Raw genomic sequence first — 20,325 nt, 5'->3', positions numbered from 1 at the left:
GCAACACCGAGGATGCCAGCTGCCGTTAAACCTCAAAGAAGAAGAAGGAACATCAACAGCCGTTGGTTGGCCATTACCTGTCTCTCTGTAGAGCCCAGTGACAACAAGGAGGTGTATCCGTGCCTAACAAAGTGAGGAATATGCGCTCACTTGTCGGACTAGTCGTTGTTGTTGCCGCAGCTAGCTTGTACCTGTATTCACTGTCCCTGTACCTTCCTGCGGCACCGCGACGACGTCCTCATCCAGCTGCTGAGACCAAACATGTGGAGACAGCGGAGTCCGAGCAGCCCGCTGACAGCTCCGAGGAGCCCAGCAGGTAACTGACGGCACCGTTAGTAGCTCTCAGCCGGAGAACAGAAAGTATATTAAGTCTCTCAACTGTATTACCAGAGAAACGTTACCATCACCAACGCACGCTAATAATGTTGTAGCATGCTCCCATCTTACCCAGTCTCTCCTTCATGTAATGTTAGCTCTCACTCCTCTCTCTCTCACATAACCACGAATACAGTCATGAGTAATTTTATACACTACAGTGTGGTAAAGCAGTGGCGTAGCACCATTTTCTGAGCCCCATGCACGAGCAGTCTCCGTGGGCCCCCTGCCCTTCCTGTCTTGATAAATGTTGCCCCCAAGCACCTTTTGATATTTGTTTATTTATATATTTTCACAGTCAGCTTGCTTTCTTTCCCTTTCCATTCTTCCTTATTCTTTGTAACACCCATTTCCCCTTTTTTGGGAAACACTGTGCGTGAGTGCTCAGGCAGTATAAGCAATCACTAGCCCCTTTTAAGTGCAGTTCAGACCAATGATTCATGAAGAGACAAAACCGTTACAGGGGCAAGTTGCAGCAGTGTAAACTATGTTTTTTGCCGTTTCATCATTACAGCAAATGCAACTGTAGCCAGTATCTCACTATCCTCATTCATATTTTAAGAAGATACAAATTATATTCAGCCACAAAATAAGCCTGAGAGGCTGAAGATCAGAAGGGAAGTACAGAGAGTTGTTGCATAGAGATGATGCATCGACTCATGTAGCTGCATTGGTGTGAACTGGCAGGTTTTTAAAAATGTTGCAGAATGGCGCTTTGCAGGTAGTTGCCTGTTTCAGCAGTTCTTTGGTCTGAACTGGGCATTACACTGCCGCTGTTATGCTACCTCATCGTTCTGTATAAAGGTACAATTACGGAATGGGGAGACAGAGTTGTCTCACCTTTAGGCCAGCAGTGGAGATAGTAACTGCGTCAAAACGATGTCCGTATGAAAGGGATGACCAGCAAGACAGGGATGTGTGTGACAATTTGATGATGACGATTTGACGATTGGGAGATTTAGAAAGCAGCTCGGAAGTTAGCAAGTAACTCAAAGCATATTTGCTAAGGTATACAATTGTAAAGGTACAACTAACAATTATTTTCATTCTTTAATAATCTGCCCATTATTTTTTCTGTTAATCCATTATTTTTTTCACTAAAATGTTTGAAAATAGTGAAAAATGTCCCATGTCTCATCCTGTGTAACTCAAGGTGACGTCTTCAGATGGTGTGTTTATTTGACTAACAGTCCAAAAATGCAAAGTTATTCAGTTTATTATCATGTATGACAAAAAGGGGCGTCAAAGTCTCATATTTAAGAAGCATGAAACCAGCAAGTTTTGCTAAAAAATTTACTAAAACGATACTTGATTTTCAAAATAGTGTTAACTTTTTAATTGACTACAGCACAATTGTGTAACAGAATAAAACTACTATTTAACTACGACAAGCTGCTAACCCAACACAAGTTTTAGGTGAAAGTTTTAACTGCAGTCCTCATACTTATCAGGAGACAAAAACTCAAATCATTCAGCTTTGAATTGAGAAAAACAAGCAAATATTAGCCTTTATGAGCTTGATACCATCAAATGAGTTATTTTGCTCATATAAAACAAAACTAATCATTGATTAAATAATTATTAAGTCCATAAAATATCAAAAACAATAGGAATGACTTGTATTTGCTTTGAAAAATACTTAAATGATTAATTGATTATCAGATAAATCAACAGACTGTATTATATATGATTTTGTACTTATTTGACTGTGTCAATATTGAAATATTGTTGTTTACAGTTTTAACTTTTGTCCATAGTGGACGATGTGACTAACTGAAGTATGGATGTTCTCGCAGGTTGAAGTTCCCCTCAGACTTGGAGGAGCTGAGGGAACTCGCTGAACTCCTGCAGTTTTACAAGACAGAGCACACTGGATATGTTCTGCTGCTCTTCAGTAGTGCATATCTCTATAAGCAGTCCTTTGCTATTCCTGGATCCTCCTTCCTGGTAAAGTAAAACCGTTTCAAATGTCATCTGTACTTATGCTGGATAAGAAGGCAGGCACTGTGTACAAGACAAAAAGAGGGGACATTGACATTTCTTATGTTGAATGTGTTAAAATATAATTAAAGCTATTTACTTTAAAGTCCATGGGTGAGAATTCCCAGTATTTTTTTTACGTTTGGCATAAAAATGTGACACTTAGATTTAAATTTGCTAAAAAAACAACAACTACCTAGTCTGGTGGCTGTAGAGGAAATTAGGCTTGCATGCAAGATGTACTTTAAGGAAAAATGAGACAGCACTTGTCCTACATGTTGGTGTGCAGCTTGGGTCTCTACTTCTAGAAGATAAAAATATTCACCTAGCTCAAAAAACAAAGACTCAGACTTCCTTTTGTGTGTCAGCAGTCTTAGTTTTTTGTGACAGTTTTTCTTCGCCACCTCCATGAGTTTAATCTTCACAACTGTGTGTGCAGCACAAAGAAGAGACCTCAACCACACACCACCTGCTGGTTGAAGTGACACCCAACATCTTACACTTTAAAACCAAAGTTAGATCACAGAGTCTTTCTCTCCTCTCCCAGGAAGAGTAGCTGTGCGCATCAGAGCTGATCATTACAGACACGTATTATTGATGATGTCTAGTAACCTGGCCTTCTCAAATTGTCGCTGTGCAGAACATTTTAGCAGGAGCTATATTTGGACCATATGAAGGACTGCTGCTCGCCTGTGTGCTCACCACTGTGGGCTCCACGATGTGCTACCTCCTGTCCCAGGCCTTTGGAAAGCACTACATCGTTAATCTCTTCCCTGATAAAGTCTCCATGCTACAGAGGAAGGTAAATCTGTGACATCTATTATATTTGTGAACATGTAAAGCACTGATGCACCAAGTTTAAGTCTCCACAATTAAGGGCTCTTCCAGGTGTGTTAACAATCATTATTATCATATCAATCTCCCGGTAAAGATGCCTTCTAAAGTCAGACGTAGACCATATTGATCTCAGGTTCACCTCACTGGCCCATATGTCTAAATCACATATAAACCCTTAAAGACAGCACTGCAATGTGTATCTCATCTCAACAGCACATAGAGACGAGGGGTGTAACAGTAAACAAAGCACCCAAACATTTAACATCCCTGTTAGGGCTGGGCATTATAATGACTATGTATGATATATTGATATATTTTCAAGCAATATATAAATGTAGACAACACCGTCTATATCGATAAAGGGTCAAGTTTCATTACATAACGCATACCAGAATGTGTCTGTCCTCTCTCACACTCCAGCTCCGCCCCACTCACTCACTCGTTCTAGTTTACAGTGCAACACTGGTCTATATGTTGCACGTGCTACGCTAAATCAGTGTGTGAGATGAATGAAGTTACCGCAGCACATGTGTAATCCAGTGCTGTGCTGCTAGTTTGTGTGTGAGGTGGATCATGGCGCGTTGCCATTCTTCTTGGTAGTTGTATAAATAAACATTTCCCAGTTTTATCACCTCCCCCAGGATGTGTCATGTACTAATATTTCATCGTTTAGTCAGAAACATTTGTGTGTTTACATGGCACCTATGTGAACAGGAGGTGATGCTGCTCTCAGAAAATGAATGCCTCTATTTAGAATATTAAGTTATTTATATTTTCCTGACCTGGGAGCTCTGCTTACACATGTAATTATTATGTGTAAGTCTACCACGGGTGATAATAGATTTCATTTTGCAGTGTTATTCACCAACTGCTATGCTGTAATAATCAAACAACTCTTGTTATGTTCCTGATAATAAGCTTCACAGTGAGTTAATGTGGTCATTTGTTGCTGGATTATAAAATTACAGTATCAGAAATACAGTGTGACATAACATGTCACTCAAAAGAGAAATCACAAAAAAGAAACATGCTCCTGTTTCTTCATAGTTTCTTACATCTCATCTTCATCCCCCAGGTCGAGGATAACCAGGACTGTTTGTTCTTCTTTCTGCTCTTCCTGCGATTCTTTCCCATGACTCCCAACTGGTTTCTGAACATGTCTGCCCCGATTGTCAACATCCCCATCACCTTTTTCTTCGGCTCAGTCTTCATTGGTAAGCACACATGGATCACATGACTGACACACATTCATCACACTGTAAGTCAAGTACTGAGGAAGCTCTCACTCTAAGTCAAAACAGCACAGACACTTTTATTTTTGGGTTCCCCCAGATAAATATTGTAAACCATAAAAGTGCTTTCACACCTGTTGTTCAGCTCATTTGGTCGCAGACCAAGGGATACATGGTTGCTTTTTGGCTCTGGTCTGGTTCCTGTTCACACTAACAGGTAACTATCTTGATTGGGTAGTTTTGGTGATTGTTATCCTGCATCATCAGGACAAGAAAGGGGAAGTCAAATTCTGTTGACTGAGAAGTTTATGCAGTACATTAATGCTTCTGATGTGTATACTTGTGTTCTTTGGTGTCAAAAAGAGCTTACAAATAAATAACAGATTGTGAGTACTATTATTATGTTTTTGTAGATTGCAAATTAGCGATATGTTAGCAGGTAGAGACAGGATGAAAAAGAGGCATCTTGTCAAGTAATGATTTGGGGCTTATTACTGATGGCTTACTGTCACACACTTTAAAATGGAGTTTTAAAGTTGTCAGAAAAAGTTGTCAGATAAAAACACAGCAGTTTTAACAGGGAAAATACCCATGTTACGTGCATATGTGTTTCCATGGTTACCAAATGGTTAGAATAAATAGGTTATATACATGTCCTTATTCCTCAACATGTTTCATTATTGACAGATGGATTTATCAGTAGTTAAGCTTTTCAAATCATGCTAAAATCACATCTGCTTTCATGAACTTCTGTGGTTGGTTTGTTTGCTTTCACCCCACAAACGAACCACACCAGAGTGGCGGGCCGAGACCCACCCAGGGTTTGATTGGCAACTTTCACACCAGCCCAGATAATAAACTTTATTTATAAAGCACTTTTCAAAACAAAGTTACAAAGTGCTTTACATGGTTGAAGCTAGATTTTAAACACTGCAGCATTTAGGCAAATAAAATCAGGTAATTTCAGGAATTACAAAGAAACAGGAACTCCAGCTATAAAGATAAATGCCACCAATAAAAACAATCATATAAGACATGTTAAAATAGACAGTGTGTTAAAATTAATAACAGGCTCTATAATTTTTTTTGTAAGACTTTTTGGGGGCCTTTTTGCCTTTAATAGATAGGAAAGTCTAGCTTGAAATTGGGAGAGAGAGAGAGAGAGAGAGAGAGAGAGAGAGAGAGAGTTCTTATTAGATTGCATGCTAATTAAAGTGACAAACTGTATTTACCCTCTATTAAATAGTTAGTTTTAACGTGTGACCTTTATTAATGAGTTTCAAAGCAAACAGTGATGATTAACAAAGCTTCAAATTGCAGATATAGACATGTTTTCATCACGTGCCCTCAGATTTAAAGTATTCATTGAGCATATCTCTCAACGCTGTAATCAAAGCTCCACACAATCACTGCAGTTTTGTGTTTGCTCTGCTTTTAAAGGTCTTCTGCCGTACAACTTCATCTGTGTCCAGACGGGCGTCATGCTGTCTGAGGTGTCGTCGCTGGACGACTTGTTCTCTTGGGAGAGGCTGCTGCAGCTGCTGGCCATCGCCTGCATGGCTCTGCTGCCCGGCGCCCTTATCCGCCGCTTCAGTCAGAAGCGTCTCAAACTGGATGTGCAATCGCAGAACGGACTCATCACAGATAAGAAGGTCCAATGATTTGTTCTGGGAATGATTTTGTTCCCTGGCGCTTTGATGCCCCCTGCCCTCAAGGCTGAATGTATTTTAAAGAGGCGACTCTTCAGAAAAACTTTGCCCCCATACACGTCTTATATCTGGAGTGCTTCACTTTTCTGGAGCCAACAGGATATGAGAGAGAAATAAGCCTGGCGCAGTCAGTGTTTAAAGCCATGTATTCTGTGTAACCAAATGTTGGTGTTTCTGTGCCGCAACCTTTGTGGGCACAGCATGCACAGTATATGTATATAGATATTTGAATGTACAGCAATGTAGTTAAGAGAGGGAAGGATTTTGAGGAGACTTTGCTGACTATTATCATATAGTAAGAGTTGTGTTTCAAGTGCCTGTCATGCAGTGTTTCAAACTTCTACCTCCAACATGGACTTGTGGAACAGTTAATGTAACGGCCTGTTCATGTTTGCTGTGGCTGGATGGTTCAGAAGATTGTTTTTGGGGTTTGTGTGCATTATTTTATTCGTAACTTAAATGCGTATACTGTATAGAAATAGAGTGAACAGAAAGGACGTTGAACTGATTGCTGTGGTCATTTGACAAATACAAAAATGGCAATTTTTGATATTAATGGTGACAACACGTCAGTGGGGCAGTAACATGTTTCACACGCTTGTCTGAGAACATCATTTTGACCTAAACATAAAAATACAGTCGTACACCAGTCCAAGTTTCTCTCTTTCACCGAACTATCGTTAGCTTCATGGCCTTGTTAACTCATTGTAAGGCATCTAGGTAGTTGGTCCTATGTTCCGACAATCACCAGCTCCCGTTTGATTGAAATAAACCCTTAATTCACTGAGTTAGATGTGAAAACATGCTGAGCTGGACACTGTTTATCCCCGCGGTCTCCACCTCTCAGCTGTCCACTGAGCAGCGGCTCTCACTCCTTCTGCAGACGCAGCTACAGTACATCATCTTTCAACAAACAAGTAAATGATACCAAAAAAGAAACAGGGTTATGGTGACATTTTAAAAGTAATGGATTGCTTTTTCGAAAACATATTACTCCACTGCTTTTGATCTTTAATGCAAAACCTCACCTCAGTGAGTTCGCAACTTGCCGGAAGTATATAGAAGTTTACAAACTACAACAATTGCACTGGCAACGGTACACATACATCTACATCTGTACAGATGTAGATGTATGTGGATTTGAATGCAAATGTCCATTCTACTCTCACTCTATTTCTATGGTATCATATTTGCAGCATTATTATACAACGTGAAGTTGTGTTTTTCTTGTACGACAAACACGTTTTGCAATTTCAGTATAATTGTGATACAATGCGTTGGACAATTTGTACTCTTTTTAAACTCTGTCTGATCTCCAAGTTTTTCAAATTGTGTAATTTGGCCTCGGAGTCTTTTTGAGCATCCAGCTGAATTACATCATGATTTATGTGACTAAATGTCATGATATCTAATCAGCCGGATTCTTATCTGAAAGTGAATGTGCAGTTCGTTCAGGCAGTGTGAGGCCTCTGTAGAAATCAAGCCTTAATATTGCTTCTCTTTGCTGCCTCTTTTCACGCTCTGTGTGTCTTTTGTACTGTACTGCTCCAACGCTGCAAAGTGTTACTTTACAGCTCTTTCTTTGTGTCGGTTAAGATGTAAAATGTAATGTCAGCTTTCTGTTTCTTCAAAGATGTAAATTCTTTTAAGCGTAATGTACATTTGTGGTGTGTCTGACCTTTTTTTGTATTTCAGAAACAAAAAAACTTGATAAAACAACAGTAAACGTAAAAAAACAGCATTTGTTTTTTCAAATAGTCTTTATTGCTCAGATCCAGGTTGCTCAGCAATACAGTTCACTCACAACTCAAAACAACAGCATGGCTGTTACCAGAAAGGCATGGATCCACGAGATGGATTTAAAAAAAATGGATCTTATGTCTGTCAAGCACACAGTCACCGATTACCTTGAGGTGTTTGGGACCTTTTGGCCCGTGGGAAATGTAGGACTCGAGGGTTTGTGACCTACCGAGGAAACAAAAGGAATATCCCAAATGGTGAAATGCAGTTAAGAAATGGATCCATTTAAAACCACTACTGAAAGTCTAGTGCTATATGAAGTGTAGTACATACTGGATCGCCTACAACAGTCTCATGCAATGCTTTGTGTTTTCCCATTTAACAACAAGACAGGACAAAAAACACTGCTGTGGTTCTGCATACATCCAAACAGACTTACTTAATCCTTCCTCAGCTACTCTCGTTAATTTTTGGATGGTTGTTGAATGCCCTCTTTTTCTGTTCAGTTGCAAAGGCAGAACGAGATTTATCATCTTTTTCTAAATTTAATCAGACCTGGATACTCTGTCAACCCTCCTTCTTTGCATGTCACAGATTCATTATCAGTCCCTCCAGGATTGTGCGATGCATGCTGCAGTGTTTTATGGCCTTTTTTTTTGCAAAAAATAGTTGCATGTCTTTGTGTAATTCATTAAAAATCAAAGGCAACTTTCCCAGAGAGACTAAAACCGCACTGTTTGTGTGAGTTTGTGACGTAGACTTTTGTTTCGTTACCTAACGTAACCTTGCATATTTAATCTATCTTACCATTATTCATCTGGATGCAACAGCCTCTGTCATGACGAGTTGTCTTGTCTGTTGTCTACGTGTTTCAGCCATGCTCTGGGTGGGTTTTGTGCACTTGGTGCAAAACTTTTTTACCCCTGCTTTCATGCAGAACATCAGGGAATCGCCTTCTACGATCTTTCACTGTAATTCTTGTTAGTAAATGTGACGTATGTGTTGCACGAATCTGCAACCTCACACCCAGAAACAAGAAAGTGAATTTAGGGACTCATGGAAGACTACAGTGATTGATTAAATTTGCGGGAAAGTTGCGTTGCGATTGGACAAAATTCCAGAGTCGTGAAGAATTCACAGGGTTTGGTTGAATTTGGGTTCACTGCTGTGATCGCAACATCCTGGAGGGGCTGAGTTGTTTTGCCATTCTGATTCCCAAATCTGTTCAAAATCCTAGCTAGAATATTTTTCAACCACAATTTAACAGCTAGTATAATCGGTAGTGATCTAACAGGAATGAATATTAAAGCAAAGAATCCCAGCTACTGCTCCAGACTACATTATTAAGTCAGTGTAAATGACAAGAAAACCAGATCAACAGAAAAAAAAGCCTAAGCTATCCAACCACCATGTGATATGACTAACAACACAGTACACCCTTAGTGATGTGTGTAATTGTGGTTTTCTGGTACTGAATATTAATGTCTAGCAACACCCCACAAAACCTAGAAACACCAATCCTTGGAAGATTAAAAAAAAAAAGAAAAAGGTTACTATCATCTCGACAAGTTTCGCCTCAGATTGTGGTCGGCTTACAGACGTCTCGACGACCAGGCAGCTCACGACACCACAGTGAAACCAAACCAGCTGGAGGGAAACCTGCACTTAACTGTGTAAAGAGCCAAAAACACGAGCGACAGAGGCCTGAAGAGTCCTCCGCAATGCAAGAAAAAGAGCCTCAACTTCAAAAACTGCCCTAAAAAGCTACTCCTGACAAGTCAAACAAACCATGAGTGACAAACTACAATTTCCAGTGCTACTGTGAAAAGCCGTTTTTCTCCACGACATGCCCTACTACAGTGAAGCAGACCGCCACAGGAGTCACGCGTCCGAGTAGAAGCACCGTACTGCATTCATGTGGGTAAGGTCAGGGTATCTGAATCAGGTCTGGTGAGCTATCATCAGTATGAGGTACTGTACCGGCTGTGGGGAGGCTCGCTGAAACAGCCTCAGGCATTGTGTGAGTTTGATAGACCTTTTTTTTATGTTTTTATTTTAGCACTGCTAGTCTGTGTTCACTGGGACAAAAACGATCCACCTCATCTGATGACAACAAGAAGTCTGCCCTCGAAAAAAGTACAAATCAGCTTTCGACAGTTAAAAGAACTCCAAAGACAAACACTAACTTTCACTATTTCATTCATTTATTTAATTCTTTTTGCCCTACATCGGTTTTAGTAACTAAAGTCAGCCTTGGATTCTGAGAGGTAATTCTGAAATGTACAGCACAACAAAAAATAAAATCGGTAGACTGATGAGAAAAGCATTTAGAGGTCAGTTTTGAGGGAAGCTGTGACGCTCTAAACGTCTCCCACCATCTCTCCCAACGCAGGTGCAGACCGATAAGTGTTATAGAGAGACAGAGAACGATGCATTTATGTGTGACTCTATTGTACATGTTTACAGATATACAGTTATCTTGTCGTACACAGTGACATTTCAACGACTAGAGTTGTTCTACATTCTACACAGAAGACTAGGGTTTTTACACCATGTTCAAGAGTCCCGTCAGTGTATTTTTGCAGCTTTGTGTTTTCTTCAAATCAACCCCAGAGTATGCTGTTATCAAATAGAGCTGGTAAGATTGAATTGGGTTGTTAGAAAAATTAAGTTGTTTTTTTTTCACAAGTGAATAAACTTCATTGTTTTTTTTGTTTTGTTTTTTAAGTCTAAAAAAAACCTGGAGGTACAGTTGGGAAAAACAGGAGGTACAGTTTCTGTTTCGATCAACTGATTCGTATCTTATTTTTCTTTCTTTGATGGTGAAATCAGTACACAACATCCACATTCAGAACCACTTCGGGCAGGTATGTACCCCTTAGATCCTGCTCTTCATTCCTTTCTAACAAAAAATGTACTTGGAAATCCTTTTGACGTGTATCATTAAGAGGTTGTATGGCGTCCAGGCAAAGACAGTCCAACAGAGTTGACTACGGTTTACAAAGTTTCACCAGTCGGCTGGACCTGAAGAGTTTTTCAAGATTACTGAAGATCTTTTCTCTTGTTCTTTTTTGTTTTTTCATTAAAAAAGAAAATTAAAAACGCTCAAAATGATCAGTTAACAAGGCATACAAAATGTGGAAAAAGGGGAAATGAAAGATTGGACTGAGGTACCCTGAAGCCTGAGGTAGATCACAATACTGACATGCGCACTGTTCACATCCTGACCAAAGTTAACGCGGTGGTTCACTTTACTGTTCTCCTATTTTTTCAGGTTTTTTTTTTCATTTATATTATTATTCATAGTCTAGTTTTCAAGAAAATAAACACTTCCCTTCAAAATAATATGGCAGTGTCCCACTGAGGAAAAAAAGAAAAGGACTTTGTTTTTCTTTTTGTTTCTTATCAATAGCTCTCATCACAAAATAGGAAAAAAATAGATTCATAAATATTACTCTCTCTTTTTATATATATATACACACACACATGCGCGCGCACACACACACACGTACACACACACACACACACGGAGGAAGCTGTGCGTATTGGCAATAACCTTGCGTCTGGAAGATGAAGCTGATGGGTGATGTCTGAAAGGTGACAAAATAAGGCAACAAGCTTCCATGGTCTCCAAAGTAAAGCACAAAGGGACACCAGGACCTGCGTGTCCAGCGCACTCACAGAGCGGTCGGCCAGCTCGCCAAATTAAAACCAAAAAAAAGAAAAGAAAAGAAAGAAAGAGCGAGAGTGAGAATGACAATCTGTGTGTCTGTGCCTCTGGCCCGGCCTGCTGGACACCGCAGGGGTGATTTTTTTCTAAAAAGGCTGCATATCGTACATTCACAGCTGTCATGCCATTTTAGAAAGCTCCCTGACAAGAGAGGGTTAAAGCCAAACGCGGCTGCGGTCACGTTTGCGGTTGTGTGTGTACCACAGGTCATACAGTGCCTCCCCATAAACCCCCCCCACCCCACCACCCCAACCAACTCCCACCCTCTAACCCTAAAACTTTACCTTACTGCCACTCCACACACCACGAGTCTGCACCCTCCCTTAAATCCCCTTTCTGGGCTCACATCTTGTGTCGGCCCTGACGTCCTCATAAGGACGAGCGTGTGGCGGTGCACATTCAAAATGACTGCAAAGTGCACCAATGTTTTTTTAAGACGTCAATTTTAGCTCTGATCGTCGAGGGGAATGCCTTTAGAGGCATTACTTGATTATTCTTTTTACATCAGGACAAGCATGACTGTAGATATAGTACATCTACTGTAAAGCATGGGAGTGATACCAGTTTACTGGTTTTAAAATAAATCCCTCTGTTGCATTTAACCTCTGTTGAGTGAAAGTGGCAGTCAGTTCAATGTTATCAAAAGGCTACAGAAAAAAGTGTTTCTTGACGACATATTTTTATCCTATTTAAAAAAAAACACAATGCCAGATGAGAGAGAGTGATGAGAAAGTGAAGCAGAAATTAGCAGAAAAAAAGAAAGTAAATTTAAAAAAAGAAGTGTTGCATCAGATATGAATGGTGAGAGACATTTCAAAGGGACGTTATCTTTTGCGTTGGCACACACACAGGCTTGTTACAAAGACTCAGAACCATTCACCATATTTACTTATAGGGTTTTTTTTTCTTTTTGATTTCAGTGGCCTATAATGTGAACAAACAAGGGAAACCACTTTATGTGGCCGTCACAGCCCGATCAATCTCTGGAACAAGCAAAAATATTAAAAAAACCACACCAAGCTGTACTGTCATTTTGGTAGAAAAATAACAGTGCACAATCTCAGTGTGTATCAATATACGTTTCTACTCTGTGTTAATACTGCTAAGGATATTTAATCTTGCAATCTGAATATCTCAAACTCTTGTGAGAGAGGGCGTCCATTGTCACTCGCTCTCATTCTAACCGTAAATATCAATCACAATGCCTCGTATACGCTCGTGTTAATACAGTTGCTTTATCAGTTTGTTAGGCCTATGTTAGTCCAACTAAAGAGATAACGTTATGCAGGGCGACATTCTACTTCCTGTTAACCTTTTTAACTGTGAAGACAACAGTTCCCAAATCCTCTGCCATTTCCACCTTTCTTGTATTTTTTTGTATTTTTTTTTTTTGGTCTTTTTTTATTATATTATATCAGTACGATTTCTCCCACTCTATCTGCTCTCACAGGGCTGGCAGTGCACACAATGCCCTCAGCCTTTGGCTCTCACTTGTTTCCCCCCTAGTGAAGTTCTTTGGTTTTGATCCCGGTGCTGCTGGTCTGCCCTGCATGTCCCCCTTGGCCTTGGCCTTTGTCTGGGTAGGTCTCTGTCCATTTGGGAGGGCTACATTCATTGGCTGGCGCCCGCTTAAGCCACCCCGCTGGTCACTTGGAGTGGTACGGTGACACAGCGGCGCCCTGCTGGTGCTTCTGTTCCTGCTGTTTGACCTGCTGAATGATCTCCCGGATCTTCCTCTGTGCAGTCTGTGGGAGAGACGTCACATGCAGGAGCAGGTGTTAATTGATACATTACAAATAGAATAATGGACAATTCAACAAAAATGTGAAAATTAAAAAGACTGATTTAGTTAAATCCTTTATGTAAAGCGATTCAGATGAACTCTTCTGTGGAAATTCAGATAACTGTCACCTTTTTATGACAAAACAGTTCCAACTAACTCCACCACCTCCTTCTGGAGCTTTACACCACATTACAATCTTCACTATCACATGGAGTTGCTCAGTAGTCACATAGATGAATCTGCTGACATGCAAACTCTCTTCAACTCTCAAAGCTCTTATGATTTCATCTATAGCACCTTTACTGATCTGTAAACAGATCTATCTCCATTTCAACTTAGGAAACTGTACGCTGATAAAGACCACTGCTGCATCCAAAATCACAGACTACGCACCACATACTCAATATGTGTACTAGTGTCAAACATACTTTTGTGTATAGTAACAGTAGTTTGTATCTTTTTAGACGCTCTGTGCTGTTATTACCACGCCACCTCCTGAGAGCCTCCAAGGAAACTATTAAGTATTTTATATAATTGATCAATTTTATCCTTGAGAGCCTTCTTGCTGGTTGAAGATGCATAACCATGGTAACCCATGCAAACCTCAGCTCTACATCAATTTAAAAATAAATTTAAAAATGTATTATACCTAGCAAAGTGAAATCTTACACTTACACTTAAACTGAAATATTATTATTATTATTATAGAGCTGTGTAAATTGTTTTATGTTATGAACATCGTCATCACTACAGCATCGTTGTGTGGGATATTTATGCCTCCGTGGTGTCTACTGTGTACTGCAAACTGTAATACCTTATCAGAAATAGAACGCAATACATGTACTATTGGTTTACTATTAAAAAATCCCATACTTTTTCAGCGTACTAAATGGCATGCTATTTTAGAATTTCAGCCACAGTGATGTGGTTGAAAGCTCCAGATCTATTCTATTACAGTAAGTGGACCTTGAGTTGGGATCATTCTGTCAAAAAATAATTTAAAATTAAATTGACAATATGCTCATACCAGCAAGTACTGTCGTAAATACACAACTGGAATTGGAAAAACCTTTTGTAAGAAAATGCATTACCAGGCTGAGGCTAGAGAATAACAAGCTAGCTTGGAAAGTGGGTGAAACTCCTGCTCCCTGGGTCCTGCTAGGTAATTAGAAATAAGTATTTTCTATATTATATATTGTATCATGAAAGTACACATGCCAACAGTAGCTGTATCTAGCTGGCTCACTTTCAAAGGTGTCATTAAACATAAACACAGTTTTACCACATAATGCTATGAATAGGTGTTTTTACTTAAAGGCAAAGTCCACACACACACACAGGTGTTTTCACTTGTGTTGATTAATTAGAGCCTTTATCAGGAGCGTGTGGGCGTTCACACTGGGCTTGACTGACAGTTTTACACCTTGATAATTCATGTTAGTGCATGACATCTGATGACACCATGTAATTTTCATTTTCCTTTAACCTGAACTGAGGTCTAATTAGCCAAATAACATGTGTCGACTACACTCATGTAAGACATAATAATTTAACTATATTTACGTAGATTTACTTTTAAAATTTCTATTTCAGTTGAATGTTGTTGCACATACACTGCTACATAGTAACACAAAGTTAGATATAGTTTTAGTTAACAGATAGTACACAGTCATGGTACACTCACGGAGGTGTTCTGAGTTTCTGGATGATTTGCCCTCCTCTCAGGTCTAAACTGTGTGGGTGTGTACAGACTGCATATATTATCTGACTGTTACAGCTCTAAGGCTTCATAAATTGGCCAACTTTTAAGTCCAGCTGGTGCACACCGAGTAACAGTGACGACTGAAATGAAAACTGAGTGCACCAAAGTTGCAGATTCAGCCTGGAAGCCAGGACGAGCACACAGTGACACAAAGACATGTGAGGAAAAGTTTCTCAAGAGAAAGATACACCTCCATGTTCTGTGGTTTAATTGCACAGATTAGAATTTTTGTTGTGAAATCTTGTGAATAAATTCACCCACATTTGACTGTATCATATGTTTTACCAGCACATGCATGACTTTGTCACATTCCTCTTGTTCTATTTGTAACTGTCTCTACACGCGCCACCTATGTGACACCCTGCTGCCACTGCGTTAATAAAAAGTGCAGCCGTTATTTTGGTACACGTATTTGACATCGGCAAACCAACCCGCCCAAACGACTGACAACACCTGTGTTTACTGACAGCAGGGGGGTCAAACTCATTTTAGTTCATGAGCCACATACAGCCTAATTTGATCTCAAGTTAGTCAGACCAGTAAAACTATTGCACTATAACCTACAAATAACAACTACTCCTAATGTTTTTTTTAGTTTAGTGTAAAGAAGTGCAAGTACACTCTGAAATCTTCATCCTCTTGCATAACAGATGATGAACAGCCTGAAATATCTTCAACAATATGTCTCAGATTTTCCACATTCAGTCAGTCTGCCACTCACTGTCTCTACATGTTCATTTTTCCATACATTTCCTCTCCTGTGTCGTAATGCTGACATCACCACATCAAACTAAAGTGGAAGCTACTGAGGAAGCAGGTTAAGTTTCCCCCTGCCTTACAAACCATTTACAAATCTAAAGTTGTGGCACTGTCCCAGCAATGTGGTTCCACCAATATTGTTTTAAGATAGACGCCTGATTTTGTACTGAAGCTGGTTGACAATATTTTGCATAATGTTCAATATCTTTAAATATGACCACAATAGGCATGCATTGTTTTTTCAGAGAACGGTATTCTGGTCAGGGTGGAGAAGCCTCTGAGGGAGCATGTTACATGAAGCAGGCTACTCACTGTTTAACCTGCTCCTGACACCTCTTAGCCTTCACAAGTGCGTGAGTAGGCAGCCCCTCCAGGATGCTGCAATTACAACACTTCATGCAGTTTCAACCAGTTCCCATGAATTCTGCATGACCTTGAAATTTGTCCTATCACCTCAACTTTTCCGCAAATTTAACCAATTATCGTAATTTCCTGTCAGTTTCACCAATCGTAGCATTCCCCCGGCTCCACAGCATCACCAGACTAACTTCCTTGTCTCTGTTTGTGGAGATGCAGACATGTCTAACAGGAGCGTCTCACATTTACCAACAAAAATTACTGCTTAAGACTGTGCAAGGCTAATGTTCTGCACGAAAGCAAGGGTTAACTGTTAACTGTTAACATCCAGTGGGCTGGGCTGGACCCGGTTCTGGCCTGCAGGCCGTATGTTTGACACACCTGGTTTACAGAGCCTTCAAACGTGTTCTACGTACCTGGCTGGCAAAGAAATGCCCGCTGATTTTCACAAAGACCTCGTCGTTCTCATCTGGAGTTTGGTCCCGCGGTACGATGACCTCAGCACTCGTAAGGTTCTGCAGCTCGTTTACCTGAAAATTTTTTTTTTGAATTTCACCTCCAGCCTCATTTATTAAACACACTTATATTACTCACTGACAAATTAAAGTAAACTGAAACACTCCGTGATGAACCCAAGCAAACCGGGTGTTACTAGATGCTTGTGTCAAAGTAAGGTCCATCCTTAATTAAAATTCAGTTCAGTTCAGACATCAACTCACCGTCTTGCCGCCTTTACCGATGACCCTGCCAGCTGCAGTTGAGGGAACCTTGATGTGCGTCTCCAGTTTGACCTCTTCCTTCAGTGAGACGAAGTTCTCCTCTTTCAGCTTCCCATATATCCGACCTTGGGCCTGGAATACAGAGGAGGGAATGAGGCAAGGAGAGACTGGGGAAAACGGGGACACACAGTCATCCACGGCTGTTTACTATAATACAGGACAAATTTAATAATAATCTTAAGTGGCGGTTTCATATGGTTGCATACAGTTTCAGTGTTAAATAACTTAATTTTGATGTATATTCACACACACACACATTTATGTTTTTTTACCTTAAACTGAGCCTCTGGGGGTCCAGTAATGATAGCCATCCTCACAGGAACATCTGGGCCTTCAGCTGGAGCAATCTGACACACACACACACACACACACACACACACACACACACACACACAGAGGGTTATGAAGACAATAGGGAGAAAATGTGTCCAAAAGCTGGTGATCTTGCTCTGTGGTCATTCAGTGCTGAATCAGAGCTCCTACATCTTTTAAAGACTTATATTGCCACTCAGAATGGATATAAAACAAAATGCCATTTACTGAGCTCACCAGAGACAGAGGTCAGAGTAGCCAGCAAAGCATGCTGGCTTACATACTGCAAAATGCAACCAGTTGTAGTAGAGCATCCTGGTATTTCTGGCAAACTGCATTTGACATACTATGTATTGGGACATACTAAATCTTCTTCTGGCATACTATACAGTATGGTAGCATGGGCACTGGAACACACAGTGGGTTTCCTGCTCCTTCTTTTGACTTGTATGATTGGTGTTTTGTCACTGTGTTCAGGCTCCACAGCATCTCTGCTTTCTGCGTAGGCGTACACCTGAGTGTTGCTCAGAGATCTGTTGCTGCTGACCCTGGTGCTGGTATCAAAGATGGTGGAGACGAGGTTAAAACAGAACTGAGAAATACCTGCTGTTTTCTCACTCGGCATATGAGATCCCACTGATTCCCACTGTGCCGAGCTTGAAAAACTTTTTTTGCATAAAATACATAGCGCCTCATATGCATTACTCTGTAGCAATTTCAGCCATGCCACAAAATGTTGCTTAAATAGACAAATTTCAATGAATTTGCACTTTCCCATGTTGATCAGGATGCAAATTTGCGTTTTCTATGATAGTGAGGGTATGACCTCCCCCTACTCTCCTTCTGATTGGTTAGTACTCATTGCCTTCATTGGTTTTTATTGGTTGGGCTGGTTAGATTTAGGCAAGAGAGATAAGATAAGACTTTATTAATCCTACACCAGGGAAATTCACAAATTACAGCAGCAGTCAGAAGCAAATGGAAAACATAAAAAAGTAATTGAGTGCTAAAAAAGAATGACAATATTACAAAAATACAAGTTGGATAAAATAAAAATAAAATATAAAATCTATATACACTATGTATATACACCTTTCACTCATACAGATACTGTATGTTTATGATTGAAAGTTGCACAGGGTAACTGATGTACTCACATGGTGTGTAGGATATTTAAAGATATAGAAATACAGTTTAGAAATATTATTGCACAGTAGGTGGTAACATTGCACAGCAGGAAACTGCACAGCCACGTTGCACAATATAAATATAAAAAATATGGATATGTGCATATGATGTGAATATGCATGATTATAAATAAACCAGGGTGTCTACAGATATAACAAAGTTAAATCTAAGACATTTTTAATACCACCTTGTATGAAATTTTAAGACCACACCTGCAATGGAAATACACATTATATGTACGCGCATGTGTGTGTAACACATGTGTAAGTACTCTTTCCAAGTAAACACACTGATGTCAGTTCAAAATGAACAGTAAGGAAAAATGATGGGTGAGTTTAAGTTCAATGTGTTAAATAATTTCATTGCTGTTGCTGCTACTTATTATTGTGATTGTAAAGAGTCATTGGGTCTGTCAGAGATTTTCATGGTGATGTAATTGAAAATATTTAAGACCCATCAAATCTGAATTTAACACAATTTAAGACTTTTTTAAGGCCTTATATTAAGAAAACTTAACTTGAGACATTTTAAGACTCTTTAAGGACCTGTTGACACCCTGATAAACACAAAATATATATAACCTGAGGGTAAATAGTGCAAATTAGCTGTTGTGTTGTAAGTGGTGGGTGATGGAGACAGAGACAGCAGTGGTATTATATCATGTCATGCTGTCTTGTGTAGGAGTCTGACTGCTGCTGGAATAAAGGACCTGTGGTGGCCTCTTTCTTGCACTGTGGGTGTTGCAGTCTGGGTGGGGAGTGAGATTGGTTAGGGTAAGAATGCAGGGTAAGCCAATCAGAGGCAGAGTAAGGCAGAGTCTAAGGAAATGCAAATTTGCATCCAGGGTGCAGTGACAGCTAGCTAGCAGACAGTGGATCTTCTGCTCTGAGCATCCTGCCGGAAACAAAATACAAGTGTTGTTGGTTCCACTTTCCTGATCTGCGCTCGTTAATGTGAGAGGCATTCAATAAATTATTTTTAAAAACATGTTACCAATTGTACTGAGATTTAACAATACAAAAAAGTCCCACAAAATCCTACTTCCCATGTCTTTGTATTTTTAAGAGTTTTGAAAGATTGATGTAAGACATTTTAATACCAATTAAAACCTCATTGTTAGAGTAATTAATTCAGTGCCTTTCAGGACTTTAAAAGGATTCGCGGGAACCCTGTGAATCATCTGAGAAGTCTACAAATAAATAGCTCTAGATTACGTTATGAGAATTCACTGACCAGCTGTCCCACCTCTCCAGACGGGGCTTGAGGGGATTTCTGAAATGCTCAGCTCACTAGTCATGTCCTTTTTTGACCATAAATAACTAACATCCTCAGCTGTGGTCTGTGACACGCTGCTGACTCAGCGAGCACTGGCTGCCAACTTGTTAACCTCACGTTAACTCTCGATGTGGAGCTTCAAAGAATGCGGCGCATATTGATCAAGGATGGTTTTGACCACCATTTTCCCTCCTTCCTAACTGAAGCCAGCGCTCTACTGACGCTGACAAACCCACCTTGATGGAAGCTCCAGCGAAGTGGGCGAGTTGTTTGATGTGCTGGCCCTTCTTGCCGATCAGGGCCCCGACTGCCTGAGATGGAATAAAGAGGTAGACAACCTCCTGTTCTGGAGCCTGTTGCTGGAGAAAAGAAAAAGACCACAAGGAGAAATATATTTCGCTCCACTTTTTCTCAACTCTGCTGCTGATTGTGGCGGAGAAAAACATTTCAAAACGGCTTTAAACAGTTGCAGAAATTTTGATTTGACTCGTCAGATAGTTGAAGAGC

The 20,325-nt window shown here is 40.1% G+C and overlaps 2 protein-coding genes across 4 annotated transcripts in view; one reads left to right on the top strand and one right to left on the bottom strand.

Moving 5' to 3' along the window:
* Window positions 1–45: 45 nt before the first annotated feature.
* tmem41aa (transmembrane protein 41aa) lies at window positions 46–8,531 on the top strand. The gene is made up of 5 exons (XM_050049100.1): window positions 46–316; window positions 2,172–2,322; window positions 2,996–3,157; window positions 4,268–4,406; window positions 5,865–8,531. Exons 1-5 carry the CDS (start codon window positions 141–143, stop codon window positions 6,083–6,085), a joined length of 849 nt encoding a protein of 282 aa, XP_049905057.1. The 5' UTR covers window positions 46–140; the 3' UTR covers window positions 6,086–8,531.
* Window positions 8,532–10,059: 1,528 nt separating this feature from the next.
* The window catches only part of igf2bp2a (insulin-like growth factor 2 mRNA binding protein 2a), a 77,695-nt gene continuing 67,429 nt past the window's right edge, over window positions 10,060–20,325 (bottom strand). For all 3 annotated transcript variants that reach the window (XM_050049094.1, XM_050049093.1, XM_050049095.1), the window contains 5 exons: window positions 20,055–20,177; window positions 17,316–17,390; window positions 16,984–17,115; window positions 16,681–16,794; window positions 10,060–13,348 (listed from right to left, as the gene is read on the bottom strand). In XM_050049094.1, the coding sequence (XP_049905051.1) occupies window positions 13,250–13,348; window positions 16,681–16,794; window positions 16,984–17,115; window positions 17,316–17,390; window positions 20,055–20,177 (543 nt within the window). In that variant the 3' untranslated portion in view covers window positions 10,060–13,249. The remainder of the gene's footprint in view (window positions 13,349–16,680; window positions 16,795–16,983; window positions 17,116–17,315; window positions 17,391–20,054; window positions 20,178–20,325) is intronic.

The sequence above is a fragment of the Epinephelus moara genome, chromosome 7, assembly GCF_006386435.1.
Source record: "Epinephelus moara isolate mb chromosome 7, YSFRI_EMoa_1.0, whole genome shotgun sequence".
NCBI classification, from domain to species: Eukaryota; Metazoa; Chordata; class Actinopteri; order Perciformes; family Serranidae; genus Epinephelus; species Epinephelus moara.
Note: the sequence above shows the minus strand (reverse complement) of the source record. Positions and strands in the feature narration are given on the sequence as shown.